Source organism: Lissotriton vulgaris, chromosome 11, assembly GCF_964263255.1.
Source record: "Lissotriton vulgaris chromosome 11, aLisVul1.2, whole genome shotgun sequence".
Taxonomy (NCBI): domain Eukaryota; kingdom Metazoa; phylum Chordata; class Amphibia; order Caudata; family Salamandridae; genus Lissotriton; species Lissotriton vulgaris.
In genome coordinates this window covers 852,538,914-852,552,674 of record NC_141699.1, presented here as the reverse complement: position 1 = coordinate 852,552,674, position 13,761 = coordinate 852,538,914, and the positions used below count along the sequence as shown (strand labels likewise).

General features: G+C 44.2%; 1 protein-coding gene across 1 annotated transcript in view; it reads left to right on the top strand.

Annotated features, from left to right (window-relative positions):
* The window catches only part of LOC147683584 (V-type proton ATPase subunit B, brain isoform), a 191,221-nt gene that overhangs the window by 152,364 nt on the left and 25,096 nt on the right, over window positions 1–13,761 (top strand). The window contains exon 13 of the mRNA XM_086943983.1: window positions 8,120–8,249. Within this exon, the coding sequence (XP_086800109.1) occupies window positions 8,120–8,249 (130 nt within the window). The remainder of the gene's footprint in view (window positions 1–8,119; window positions 8,250–13,761) is intronic.

Below are 13,761 nucleotides of genomic sequence, written 5' to 3'. Positions count from 1 at the left end.
ACAATCTATGCACAATGTAAGATCTGCAACTCATATGCCTCGAACGGAAAATGCTACTTACCAGTATCCGTCTGTTCTTGGCATGTAGAGCTGCAGATTCTTACACGCCCTCCCGCCTCCCCGGGGCATGTATCTGTTCCAGTTCTATCTTAATAAGATATACACGGATGGACATCCTTTCTTCTTTCTACAAACTCCATTTCCCATCATGGCGAAAAACAATCTAAGGATGGAGCTGATGCCCATGCGCACTATCATCCAAGGGAGGAGTCACCTATCTCGTGACTTCAAAGACTTCTTCCAAGATGACAACAACATGCAATCATCCGAGCCCAACACCAGGTGGTGATCTAATGCACAATGTAAGAATCTGCAGCTCTATAGGCCAAGAACAGATGCATACTGGTAAGTAGCATTTTCCTTTTATCTTGTCACATTTGTTCTGCATTCAGAACCACGGGTCAAAAGTCAGGTTGTCTTTTTAAATTTACATTTATTTTTCTGACTGGGAGGTTAGAGGATTTTGTAAACTGAACTGTTTGACAGTTGTGCTGTGCAAAGATTGTGAAATGAAAGGCTGTAAAATTTAAGGCATTTTTTCATAACACAATACTTAAATCGCTAATAAGTGAACTGCACAAACATTTCAAAATATATTTTAGTAGTTATGAAAGCACATTTTGGTCATTCTAATTGGTAATAAAATATTTTTATAGGAGGAGAATACTTTACTTGGTGATGTGCAAATCATAAATATTTTTGCTGAAACCCAATTTTCAAACATTGTTTATGTGCTTTTATATTTTTATCAGTAAAACTGCATGTTAGTGTGAAGGTTTGTGTCCATTTCAGTGGGAAAAGTGCTGTCTGTAAATGAAATGCACTAGCACATCATGCTTTAGTAATATATTTAATAAAAGTGATTTTTAAACATGAAGTGAGAAATATTCCTGCCCCGGTCCTGTTGAAAATGCTATTAGTGAAGTAAGAGGCAAGTCTGGGATCATGTGACCGCATACGTGGATTAGATTTGTATTATACATGGAGGAAATGTTTAGCCCATTAAATCAAATCTTTGTAAAGCAGAAATGCTGAACTCTCATATTTCAAGGTGCTCTCATATGTGATAATGAAGAAAAAGCCCGCTCCATAACATAAAATATTTGCCCAAGATCACACAATTTGAGACCGATTGACAGGTCAAGTACATTATAGTTGGGTCGAGTAGATTATTAAAGTTACTAAACCAGCAGGTCTAGTAACATGTTTATGATTTTTTTCCGAGGCCTGTATCACAAAATGCAATTGGTCATACAGTACATTCCCGGTCTCAACAGTGACCTGGCTGACCTGCTCAGCAGGTTGCATCAACAAGTCCACGAGTGGGAATTCCACCCCAGACCCTGCCCATTTACATTTCGCGATAGGAGTTTCCTCACTTAGACCTGATTGCCACCCCTGAAAACGCAAAATGCCCAAACTTTGTCGCCAGTTACCACACCCACAGTCCGTGGGCAGTGCACTATGAATGAACTGGTCAGGGATATTTGCCTGCGCTTTTCTGTCTCTCCCATTGCTACTGTTGGTAGTTTGCAAGCTGAGGCAGACCTCTCTTAAACCTCATTCTAGTAGCCCCTACCTAGGCACATCAGCCTTGGTACTCAACTCTGCTGGAACTCTTCTAATTACTCACAATAGGCTTTCTAACAGGCCAGCCCTTCTGACGTAAAACCACAGCACTCTCCATTCCCCAATCCTCAGCAGCTCAATCTTGCGATCTGGCTCCTGAGGTCATAGTTTGGTTACCTCAAACTAGCAGAAGAATGCAAGTCTATTCTTCGCGAAGCACGCCGGCCTACTACCAGGGCCTGGTCTGCAACCAAATGGAAGTGTTTTGTTCACCCTTGTCTCTCAAAGCATATCAATCCTTTCACACCTTGGTACAAGACATTGTCTGTTACCTTCTTCACCTTTAACACTTCCACTCATTACGTTTGGCTGCTGTGGCAGCTTAACTACAGAATAGTCAGCACTAGTCTGCCTTCAAGTTGCCGGTCATTAAGGCCTTCATAGAAGGACTTAATCTGCTTATCCCACTCCGGAAGCCTCTTGCCGTGGTGTGGAATTCCAACATCGCCCTAACTACACTCATGGGCCCACCTTTTGAGGCCCTTTTCTTTTGCCTGCTTTAGTTTCTTTCTTGGAAGGCAGCCTTCCTTATAGTTATTGCTTCCCTAAGGTGAGTCAGTGAGGTTCACACTCTCACCTTAAATGAGCTTTTCTTCCACATTTATCCAAATAGGGCGGTCCTCTGACCCAATGCCAAGTTTCTCTTAAAAGGTGGTTCCCAGGTTTCATCTTAAGAATATCAAGTAGTCCGTTTTCTTGCCACATCCAGAGTCTGTAGCAGAACACGCCTTCTATACCCTGTATGTCTGTAGGAAAGTAGGATCTGCTTTCATGGTTACCCATGCTGGTGTTATTCTGTTTTCTGACAGGGGTTCTGCTAATCAAGACCCTAGTCGCTATGCTTCCTCCCTAAATTTGACAAAGGTAAGTACTTTGGTACCTTCCCAATTGGCTACTGGAGTACCCCTGTAAGTCCCTAGCATATGGTACTGAGATACCCAGGGCATAGGTACACCTGGGGTCTCCCATGGGCTGCAGCATGTATTATGCCACCCATGTGAGACCACTCAAACAGTGACTACAGGCCTGCCATTGCAGCCTGTGTAAGTTGGTGCAAGCACCACTTGCAACAGAGATGTTTTCTTATATCTGAGTTCACTGCACTTAAAACCTATGTCACCCTTATAGCAGACTTTTCAGACCTGAGGGCAGGTTGCTTGGTTACAAGTGTGAGGGTGCCCCTGCATGAGCAGGGCCACCCTACACACCCCTGAGTCAATTCTCCAGGCTTTGTAAGTGCGGTCAGCCATTTAATACTTATAGTGGACATCAAGTCAAATATGAGATGACTAACTATATACTGGCGGCTCTAAAACTGGTCATGTTTGATATCAAACATGTTGGAATCCTACCCCATCACTGATCCCAGTGTTGGATGTAGTATCCCATGTACTGGGGGGGCTCCCCTAGGGTTCCCCCCAGTATTCCTGGTACCAGCCTTTCAGGGTCTAACCGCAAGCTAGTGCTGCTATCGATCACAGACTCGTTTCTGCCCTCCTCCTGCTGCTGCTAAGCTGAGCTTGAGAAGGGGAAGGGCGAACAATCGGTTTCCTAGCACAGGGAGGTGTGACCTCCTCCCAGACAGGACTTAGTGTATTGGGCTGGAGTTGGGTCGCTTTTCAGCGCAACCAGACTGCTTTGAAGGACACATTTGGTGCTCTCCTTGCATACTCCAGTTTGAGCCAGTTCAGGGAGCGGTTGGATCCCGCTCTGGTGCGAAACTGGACTAAGGACATGTGAGTATACTCCCCTCTGTTCAGTCCCTCCTCTGGGAGGGATCCTTGAATCGCCCCAATCCTTTCCCTAGGGTTCTTAGGGCTTAAGTGTGGGTGGCTCTTCAGATTCGTGTGGGACAAGGTTCAAACTTAAAACCACTTCAACTTCCACTGTCTGCGCACTTTAAACTTTGTTGGACTTTGCCTGAAACCGAGACTGCATCAAGTAAGACTCCTGCTGCTCCTAGTCTTGTCGTCCTGCCAGTTTTCTGCATCGCCTGTGCTCCATCCAGGTTCCTCTCCAGGCCTGTGGGCATCAAGGACACCCGAAGTAATCTCCCTTGGAGTGAAGGAGTCACTCCCCTGAATCTGCAGGCACCACAACGAAGCCGATAGGTCTGCTGCTCCTGACCTCCCATAGACTCCGAAAGGCTCAGCAACACATTTGCAACTCCCTTGAGGCCTTACCTGTCCTCTCAGCCAGTTTGAGGCCAGTATCCCTCGTCTGAGCCACTGGAACAGAACCCCTGTGCACTGCATTCACTTGTAGTTGCCAAGGCTTGTTGACTTTGTCCTCTAGAGATCTTTGGGCTACAAGAAGCTCCAGAGTCTCTTCCTGCCAAGATCTTTGTCCTCACCGCATCCTCTGCACAGTGGGCCTACATCTTTGGTGAGTTGCTCTATATCACTTATATCTGTTGTAAGTGGTGCTAGCACCAACTTACACAGGCTGCAATGGCAGGCCTGTAGTCCAGTTTGGACTCGCATTGGTGGCATAATATATGCTGCAGCCCATGGGAGACTCCTTATATACCTATGCCCTGGGTACCGTAGTACCTAATGCTAGGGACTTGTAGGAGTACCCTAGTAGCCACTTCGGAAGGTACCAGAGTACTTACCATTGTCAAGTTTAGGCAAGAAGCACAGTAACTGGGGTCCTGATTAGCAGGTTCCCAGGCAAACTAGCTGGAAAACAGAATAACACCAGCAACAAGGTGGGGGAACTTAGAAAAGCAGATCCTACTTTCCTGCCCCTCCCCCAAACAAAAGGAGAGGTTACTAACCTTGCCCAGTTGAGTCTTCATTTTTCTTTGTGGAAATATCTGGAGAGTCCAAGATTCTCTCTAAGGTGGTTCCCAGTTTTCATCTTAAGAATATCAAGTCACCAGTTTTCTTGCCACATCCAGAGTCTGTAGCAGAACGCGCCTTGCATACCCTGGGTGTCAAAAGGGTGTGAATGTATTGTTTGGATAGAACAAACTCCTTTTGTGAGAAAGTGGCTCTTTTGACAAGTTTAGCCCCCACTCTTTTTGCCTGATTTTTATGTGGTTTCAATTGTAGTGCACAGGGCCCCTGCCAACCAGGTCCACTGTGCCTGTGCTTTTTCCCTACAAAATACCCACAGTTGGTATTTCTTCCCCCCTGTAAGTCCCTATTAAATGGTACCCTGAGTACCTAGGGCCTGGGAGCTGAAGAGTCCTCTGGGACCTTCCCTCACTTGGACCATACCACTGCCTTTGCAGCTTGCATGCCCTTGGGAGATGAATAATGACAAAGTTGACATGGCACCCTGCGTGGGTGACATGCCGGTCAGTACTGCCTGTAGGTGTAGGTAATTCACTCCTCTAGCAGGCCTTACAACCCTAAGGCCGGGTGCACTATACCACAAGTGAGGGCATATCTGCCCGAGTAGATATGCCCCTACAGTACTTAAGTTTGTTCTTAAAATTTGTAAGTGCCAGAGAAGCCATTCGGAGTACATGGGCTGGAAACTCGACAGCCTCACTGAAACCTGTTTGGTACCTACAGTTTGGTTACCTTAACCTTCCACAGGAATGCATGGCTAGTCTAGTCTACAGGATAACGAGAAACCCACTACTGGTGAGTGTTATGAACCCAAGTGGAAAAGATTGATCCTCTACTGTGTTTCTATGCAGCAGGACCCGTTTAAAGTCTCATTGGAGGAGGTTGTTTCCAACCTTTTTATATCTTTACAAGCCAATGCCTAGCTAACACTTCCATACCCTTACACTTATCCACAGTTGCAGATTATCACCAGACAGCACTCATCTATTTTCTGGGTCACTTAATAAAGCTTTCATGAAAGGTTTAAAGAAGGTAAATCCGCCAAAGGGATCACCTCCACCTGTAGGGAACCTCTGTGTCATAGTCACACAACTTATGGTTTTCCTTTCGAGCCTCGCTTGTGTGCCCTACAATTCTTTTCTTTGAATCACCTCATTCAGGCTTATTACGAGTTCCAAGCTTTTACAATACAGGAACCACACATTCAGGTACATAACTATAGGGTTGTTCTTTGTACTAACAAAACATTTCTGCCTAAGGTTGTCTTGGTTCATATCAACCAAACTATTGAGCTCTCTCCTTTTAAATGGCAGCCAGATTATGTAGCTGAAAGGGTGCTTTACAATCTCGGAAGTTAAAAGAGCCATCATGTATTATTTTAACATAATTAAACAATTTAGAAAGTCCAAACAAATTTTTGTAGTCTTTTTTCCAAACCCCACATGGGGTGCACTGTATACAAGGCTGGCATTACTAGGTGGATATCACTTTACTGTGCTGCCAAAAGCACATTCTACAAGTAAAAGTGAGCAGCACTAGTCTTTTTTTAAATAATATCTCTCACTCCTGGATTTCTGCGAGGCTGCTACCTGAGTAACTCCACATACTTAAATCAAGCATTTCTCTGTAAACACACAAGCACGTCAGAAAGCTGCAGTTGGCCAAGCAGTAATGCTTTACAATTCATTCAGGACATGTGCCTCTACAGAAACATGTGCTACTAACGGAAAATGCTACCCTTTAGCCATCTTTTTTTAGCGTGTAGTTAGCGTGTAGTGCTGTAGATTTACAAGCATCAGCCCACACCCCAGAAAACTAGCCATGATCATTTTTTCTATCACTTTTCGGTTGCACTTTCTAATGCACAGCACACTCTTGTCCTTAACACTGCACTCACACTAGTTGCTCACTCAGCAGAAAACAGTCCGAGGTGGAGGAGTTGTGCTGATGCATTCTGGACCAAGGGAGGAGTCTCTGGACTTTAACTTCTAAGTTGAAAAATAATTTGCGAAAATCCAGTCCAAACGCGAGAAGGCAAGAGTATGCCGAGCCTTTGAATCTAAAGCAGTACACGCTACCAGCAGATAGTTGCACAGGATAAGTAACATTTTACTTCTTAGTCATGTTATCTGGGGTTTTATTCATTTATCATGAATATGGATTTCTTCATACTGGAGTGCGGAATCCATTTTAACAGCACAAAATATCTTCTGTTAAAAATATACGTCTACTTTATATTTCGCTGCATGTCTGCATTAAAGAAAAATTTGAACATAGATTTGGAAATACATAAAGGATTGTTGCTGCCCAACCTATTTTCATTTGTGTCCCTATTTTGAAAGGTCCACTGCCCCAAAATGCAGTGTAGGTGCAGTTTCCTCCAGGTGCATTTTTCAGTGGCCTTTGGAGTAAGATTCCTCAACACTGGGCTCTGCTGGTATTCTATTTTCCCTGAATATTTTTGAAGCAGGGTCTCTTCACCTGGTGTTTAATGCCTCGCCCCCCACCACTCCCCAGATTTTTCTCTTGACATTTAGGTGTGGAGTTTTAATTATTTTTCTCAGCCAGTGGGTGTCCTGTTTTCTTACAGGAAGATGACTATTTGAGGGAAACGCCAGGAATTATTGCTTTTTTGCAGGTGGCTATCTTAATATTTTATGATTTCCCCCAAGTCTCTCTCTTGATAACGATGACTGTGCCAAGTCCCAAAAACTCTTTAGAATTACTAGTTTTCCATGCTAATTAAGAAGACCTGTGCAACGTAATGGTCGGGGAGGAACAGAGGGACATGACACCAACATGCAAAGTAGCAGTTATATGGCTGCAGCGCCGTAGGAGGGTTGTGACAGCTAAGAACTCAGTTATTTGTTGCTGCAACAAAGGTCCTATCAGAGATCTGCCATCTACTTTCACATGACCAATTTTGCAAGCCCTACTAAACATCTGCACGGCAACATGTTGCCACATAATTGATTTGGGAACCAATGCAGTAAAGGAGAATCAAGGGAGGGTCTTTTCTAAGGTTCTTCATTCTGATTTGATTGGTGTTATGTGTTTTTGGAGGTATATTTTAACTCAGCCAGGTCCAGCAAATTTGAATCCTCTTGTTCCAGATACTGCCCATTGGACATCTATGTTTGATTCTTTTCCAGGAATGGGATCAAGTGAATCGATGAACACGGTGTTTTAGGGCAGTATTTAATTTGCACATCCGCTTTGCAAAACACATGCCCTGTGAGTTCCCATTAAGGATTCAGGTTATGCATTGGACCAGTTGTTCCTCACTGCACTTCCCGAGGCTGGCCTAGGAAATACTTTCCTAGTTCCCTCTCAGCTACCCTTCATGGGATCTGCTCTGTTGATGTGATGCCCTCCTTACAACATTAAAGGTCTGCTTGCGATAACCACAACTACCAGAACCAGATATATCTGCTAGTGGCTGTAGTTGATAGGAAAGGCCGATCAACTACGGCAGATGCAGAAAGAGAGGGTGATTATTAAAGGTAAAGGGTGATGCTATTTTAGGATGGGATCTAATTTAGAAACTCTTATCTGCAATAGGGAGAGTTAAAGATATTTATGCGGTTGTGAAAGCATAGCATGTAAACATTCTCCCTTCTTCTCACCAGTATGCATGCTACGCTATTGGCAAGGATGTTCAGGCCATGAAAGCAGTCGTGGGGGAAGAAGCGCTGACCTCAGATGATCTTCTTTACCTTGAATTTCTGCAAAAGTTTGAAAAGAACTTTATTGCTCAAGGTAAGTTATAGCTCCATCGAATATTTAATGTGGCATTGTTGAGTACCAATAACCTGTTACGAAGAATTGCTTCTGAGTTAGACAAAATATTACTTTACTACACCAGAAACCGGAGAAATAAAATCACCTACAGCATCACAAGAAGTTAAACTTCAAGTTCTTAAAGCAAGGAATCACACTAGCAATAGAACCCATGCTTAGGATACAAACCTTTTTGGCAGATTCCCTAAGCAGGAAGTAGATTGTCACAAATTAGAACTTGCTTCAAGGAAACTTAAGTTAGTGTTTCAAACATGGGGCACAGCTCCGCTACACCTCTTCTCAATGTTGGAGAACAGCAAATGCCTGTTTTTGCCACCAGGTGGTGGTATGCCGAGACAAAAGGAATTTACATTTCACAGGACTAGGAAGTGGCCCAGATGTTTCAGATATTTGGTGATTAACATATCTTTGCTTCAACCACAGGCTGATTAAGCTTCCAGAAAATTAAATGCTGCCTTTATGTTCCTTCGTGCAATATTTGAAAGGCAGAAGATATAATAAAACCAATCTGATGAAGTCTTTGCATACCTGGGTACAATATACCAGAAGAGCTGAGAGGGGGCGGGATCAACATAGAGCGAGCATGATGGACAGGGATGCGAGGGAGATATAAAGGACAGAGCAAGAAAACGCATGTTCTCTTCCATGCTCAAAGAAAAAGTGGTTCCCGAATGTGAGTTATGAATGTGTTTACGCTTAATCCAATTACAAGCATGGTAAATAGGCCATGCTCCAGGGTTGGGACAAACACAAGTTGAGGAAAGAAGCAAACGGAGATTGACAAAGTCTGCAAGTGATGAGCATTGGGTTAATCCAAAGCCCACTGTAACTAATGGTATGGTATACAGTATCAGTTCGACAACATACAGTTAAAAGCTGTAGGCCAGACCTAAAAGCTGCCACGAACTGCCTTTAAACAACAAGCATTAGCAATGCAATAAGTTTCGCATTTATGAGAGTTTGAGCTATTTGCTTTGTAAATGACAATGCCTTATATTTATGTGTTGTTTTTAAAATAGATAAATGAAAGGCATTGTCATTTACAATACCAATAGATAAAACTCTCACAAATGTGATATGCATTGCAAATGCGTGTTTTTCCTCGGTCTGCATCTGAATCCAGAAAAGTGAGAGTTGGAGAGAGCGTGGAATTCAGAAATAGCAAGTGGGGCTGAGTTCGCTTCTCTCTAGTGTAACATCATTTCTGTCTATTGGGTGAAAATTTTGGGGGGGGGGGAGCATAACTTCCCGATTAATCATATTACAGCTCTCAAGAGAGGGGAGAAGAAACTGCTATGCTAAGACATGGTGAGTTCAAGTGTGGTGAAAAGGAGGCTGAGAGCCGGAGGATAACTTATTCCCAGAAGCAACGCTTTCAGTTTGCTTCTGTGAGCAGGAGATGCAGTGTCCATGGGGATGGCCTTAGGCCTGGTTTAAAGGCCAGAGTAAAATGCATTCACTTTTGAGTTACACCGACGTTCACCTAGTTTATTTTATATGTACATTCCCTGCCAAACATTGGTTGGTTCCCTTATGTACCCAGACTAAATCTCAGGTTTCCAATAGTGTCCAATCCTTGTCTTCCACTGTTGCTCCACCGATATTGAAGCTTTCCGGGGTATGGATGCGAATACAGCAAACGTTATTATTTTAGTACACCCCCCCCTCGACTGGTGTCACCGTTAGAGCTCAAACGGTTGCCTCTACAGTAAATCAACATCACTATCTTCATTGCGTGCGGCCTCCAGTCATACCTTGAAAAGAGACTCATTAAGAAAGCGTTAGGAGAGAGCGTGTCCTTGCTGCAAGAGCAGGCCGAACAAAGCTATTTAAGAAAATAGTGCTCAGAGACTGTAATTATAGCCTGCCGAGCAACCGCACACATAACTGGGGCTGTCACCATGGGAGGTTACAAAATGAGAAAAGGCGGTACTAAGGAGGGACTACTAAGCCTTTTGACTAATGAATAGGCCCATTTTGCAGTGGACAACAACACAAGCCAATTAAAAATGTGGGTAGCGTGTGGGAGGAGCTTCAAGTCCCTACCTCAGTACAGCACACCTCACAGAGCAGCTCATGCGGTGCCCAGGCCTGACAGAAAACCGCATGCATATAATGATTTAAAATGCATTTCATGTGGTGCTGTGCCTAGGACAACATACTAATAGGTTTTTTGGTGTGTGTGTGTGTATGTATATATCATGACGCTTTACACAACAAAAACCACAGAACATGCGTCACTGCCATGCACTGCTTCTAGTCTCAAATGTTACATCACTCATGATATGTTCAGTGACCTCATTGATGTTATCACTGATTAGTTCATACCCCAACTGTTGTAGAATTTACTCTACAAACTAGTGTAGCCTTTCAAAAATTTAAATAAATACTAAAGGGGACTGAAACATGTAAATCGGAAATTACATGGATATGGGCTTCTAAAAAAATAATTTTACTGTATCCCACTCCTACACACTAGCTCAATTAGGTATCAAGCCCTACTTTGCTCAACCTTCATCCTGTGCATCAGCTCTTTACAGAGGGCCCACTCCTCCACACACCCAAGCCCCATTAATTGACAAGCCCACTGCTATGCGCAACTGTGGTGTGCAGAGCTCTTCACAAAGGGGCCACTCCCTACAGACACCCAAGCCAAATTAGATGTCCAAGTCCCTACTACACAACCTTCGCCATGTAAACATCTCTTCATAGAGAGCCCATTCCCTGCAAATATCAAAGCCCCATTAGGCGACAAAGCCTGAACTCCCCACAGCCTTTACCATGTGCACAACTCTTCACAGAGAAACAACTTCCACCAGACATATAAACCTCATTGGTTGGCTGACCTCCTATTCAGCAGAGGCTTAGTCCTGTGCACAACTTCTTATGGAGAAGCCACTTGTCCCAGACACACAAGTCTAATTAGATGGCTAAACCCATATTATGCTGTTGCCCTGTACACAGCTCTTTACGGAGAGGCCAGTTCCTCATGACATCTTGGCTCCATTAGATGACTAAGCCACTATAACTGTAAAACTGGATGTGGAAAATCTTAAGTAGTACTTCTGCGTGCCGGTAGGTGGTATTGAGCGGCTCCGCGTCCACTTTGTCTGTGTTGGAATTGGCGTGTGCAATACCGTCAGGCGCCACTCCGGCAATCTGACATCAAAAGCTCCGGATGCTGGTTTTCTTGGGTCATCTGCAAGTACGCAGCAGGGACCTTTGAGTAGCTCCTGCAAGGGCACCTTCTCCTCTCCAGGAGTGGATTCCGGTAGCGACACAGACACATGCGAAGAAGTGAGCCCTCAGCATGGGCTGCCTGCTCTTTGTTTGTTTCCATAAGAGGAAGAGAAAGCATGCTCTGACTTTTACTACTCGTTCCTCTGCTACTGACATAGTCATTTTAAAGTTAATGCAAGAATCAAGGAACAAGGAGGAAACCTAGTGCTTTATCACTTCTATATATTATTTTTGGGTGATGTGACTGATTGTGGGAGCTACACTGCCTTTACCGCACTTATTGTACTTAAGCTTTCGTCTGTAGTTACCGGCCACACTTGGTGCTTTCACACGGTGGGGTGGGACCTTATCTAAGGTGCTAATATGGAGCTGGAGTATGAGCAGAGTGGCCCTGCTAAAGCATAACCCCCCCACCACCACCAATATCTGCATAGTGTAAAAAATTAGAGATGGGTCACTCTGGGGCTTCAAAACGTAAACTGCCCTCACATACTCCATCCAGTAATAAAAAGCTGTTCTCCTGGATTCACCCCAGGGCAGCATCACAGCCCCAGTGGGAATCCATCCTGGCATGGCCAAACATTCTCGCTCTACACAGACTGATGATCCTCATGATTCTTCTGTATCTGAAAATGTAGGTGCTACACTTATTGACATTCTCAGCACTATTTTTGATGAGCAAATCAAGCATTTGTTCAAGCTTTTGGAACGGCTAGAGGGTGCCCTTGGAAGAGTCCCCTAATTATGCCTCATAAAACTACCAGTGATAGTGCACATAATCCTTTAGGTATGGATTTACATTCTGTGAGTGATTCCACTATTTCCTTCTCCCAGAGTGTTCCTGATAATCCTGTTGTGCCTATTGTGGGTACCAATGGGCCCCTCTTGAACCCCCAGGTGGGGAGGGGACTGGGCCAAGCCTTCTAAATCTATCCTGCACCACCTGGATCGCAATATCTGCCCACCCTTTGATCCATCTCTAGTTCCTGCCGAAGGTCCCTTTTTGCTCCTAGCCAAGTAACTTTGAGTCTTCCCCATAGTCATCTCCTCGTATGTTAATCTTGGCAGGGGTTCCATCTTTTTTAAAAACGCCAACAGGAATCTTGGACACAACTTAGGAACAAGGTGGCACATTGGTTATTTGTATGCAATCACTTTAATGCCTGGGCCCCAAATGAGAAAATGTTGGTTATGCGGGCTGGCTGGCTTGGACATTCAGTCAAAAGCATGATGGGTGACTGTATTGTTGTAAACTTTCATAGGCCAGCTTGTTTTCAAGGAATATTAGGCACAAATAAATTAATTAGCCCAAAGGATGTAGAGGTTGTTACTCTACCTTTGGGCTTCTTTTGTAGACCATCAATGCCTTTTTTGCACCTCCACCCCCAGAAGATTGTGACACATTTAGCAACATCCCATGTACCAATATGTTTGCTGCCCTTAGTGGTCTGGAGAAGGTAGATTGACTCAAGAAGAGTGACTTCTCAATTGAAAAGGCACTAGCTAGGATATCTGGTCCTAGGGAGTATCTTTGTAACATAACCCCATTACACCCCCTCAGCCTCAGTTTCCGATAATAGGGTGCTTAAACATCTCGTACCAGATGTTTCTGTTGAGGACGTTATAAGCTTTTTACCTGAAACCAACATAGGGGTCTCTGACAGAGTAAGTCGCATAAATCTCACGGATAGGAGTAATTTCACCCTTTAAATTATGGTGGAGCGTGGCGGGCCTCAGATTGAAAGTTGCTCTCCTGGACTGACTCCATTTCATAAGGGGATATTGTCTTATTTCAAGAAACCTGGGACACTGCCTACATCTATGGATGGCTCCCATGTTTTAGTGAAGCAAGGTAAGGAGGGGCACAGCGGTTTTGGGATAATACGTTTGAGGTAAGGTTGAAGGAAGGTATTGCAGGTTCGTGTGCACTCGAGGGTCGTGGTTCCGTCAGACTGCGATGATTACATGAAGAGTGGTGTATGCATCGTGATGCAGGTACATCCCCAGTGGAGGCACAACGATAAAGTTCAAAACAATGATTCAAAGGAGGTTTGTATCCACTTGAAAGTGTTTAATCACATTTGGCCCCCACAGTTTCCCTTACTCTCCCTCCCTTCCTCCTTTAGTCCATCATTGACTTCCACACTCTCCCATTCACTTTTAATGGCTCCGCGTCCTCGCACAGTTTAGGCGTCCAGCTTCCCCGAAGTAGTGAGCCTCACTACATGCG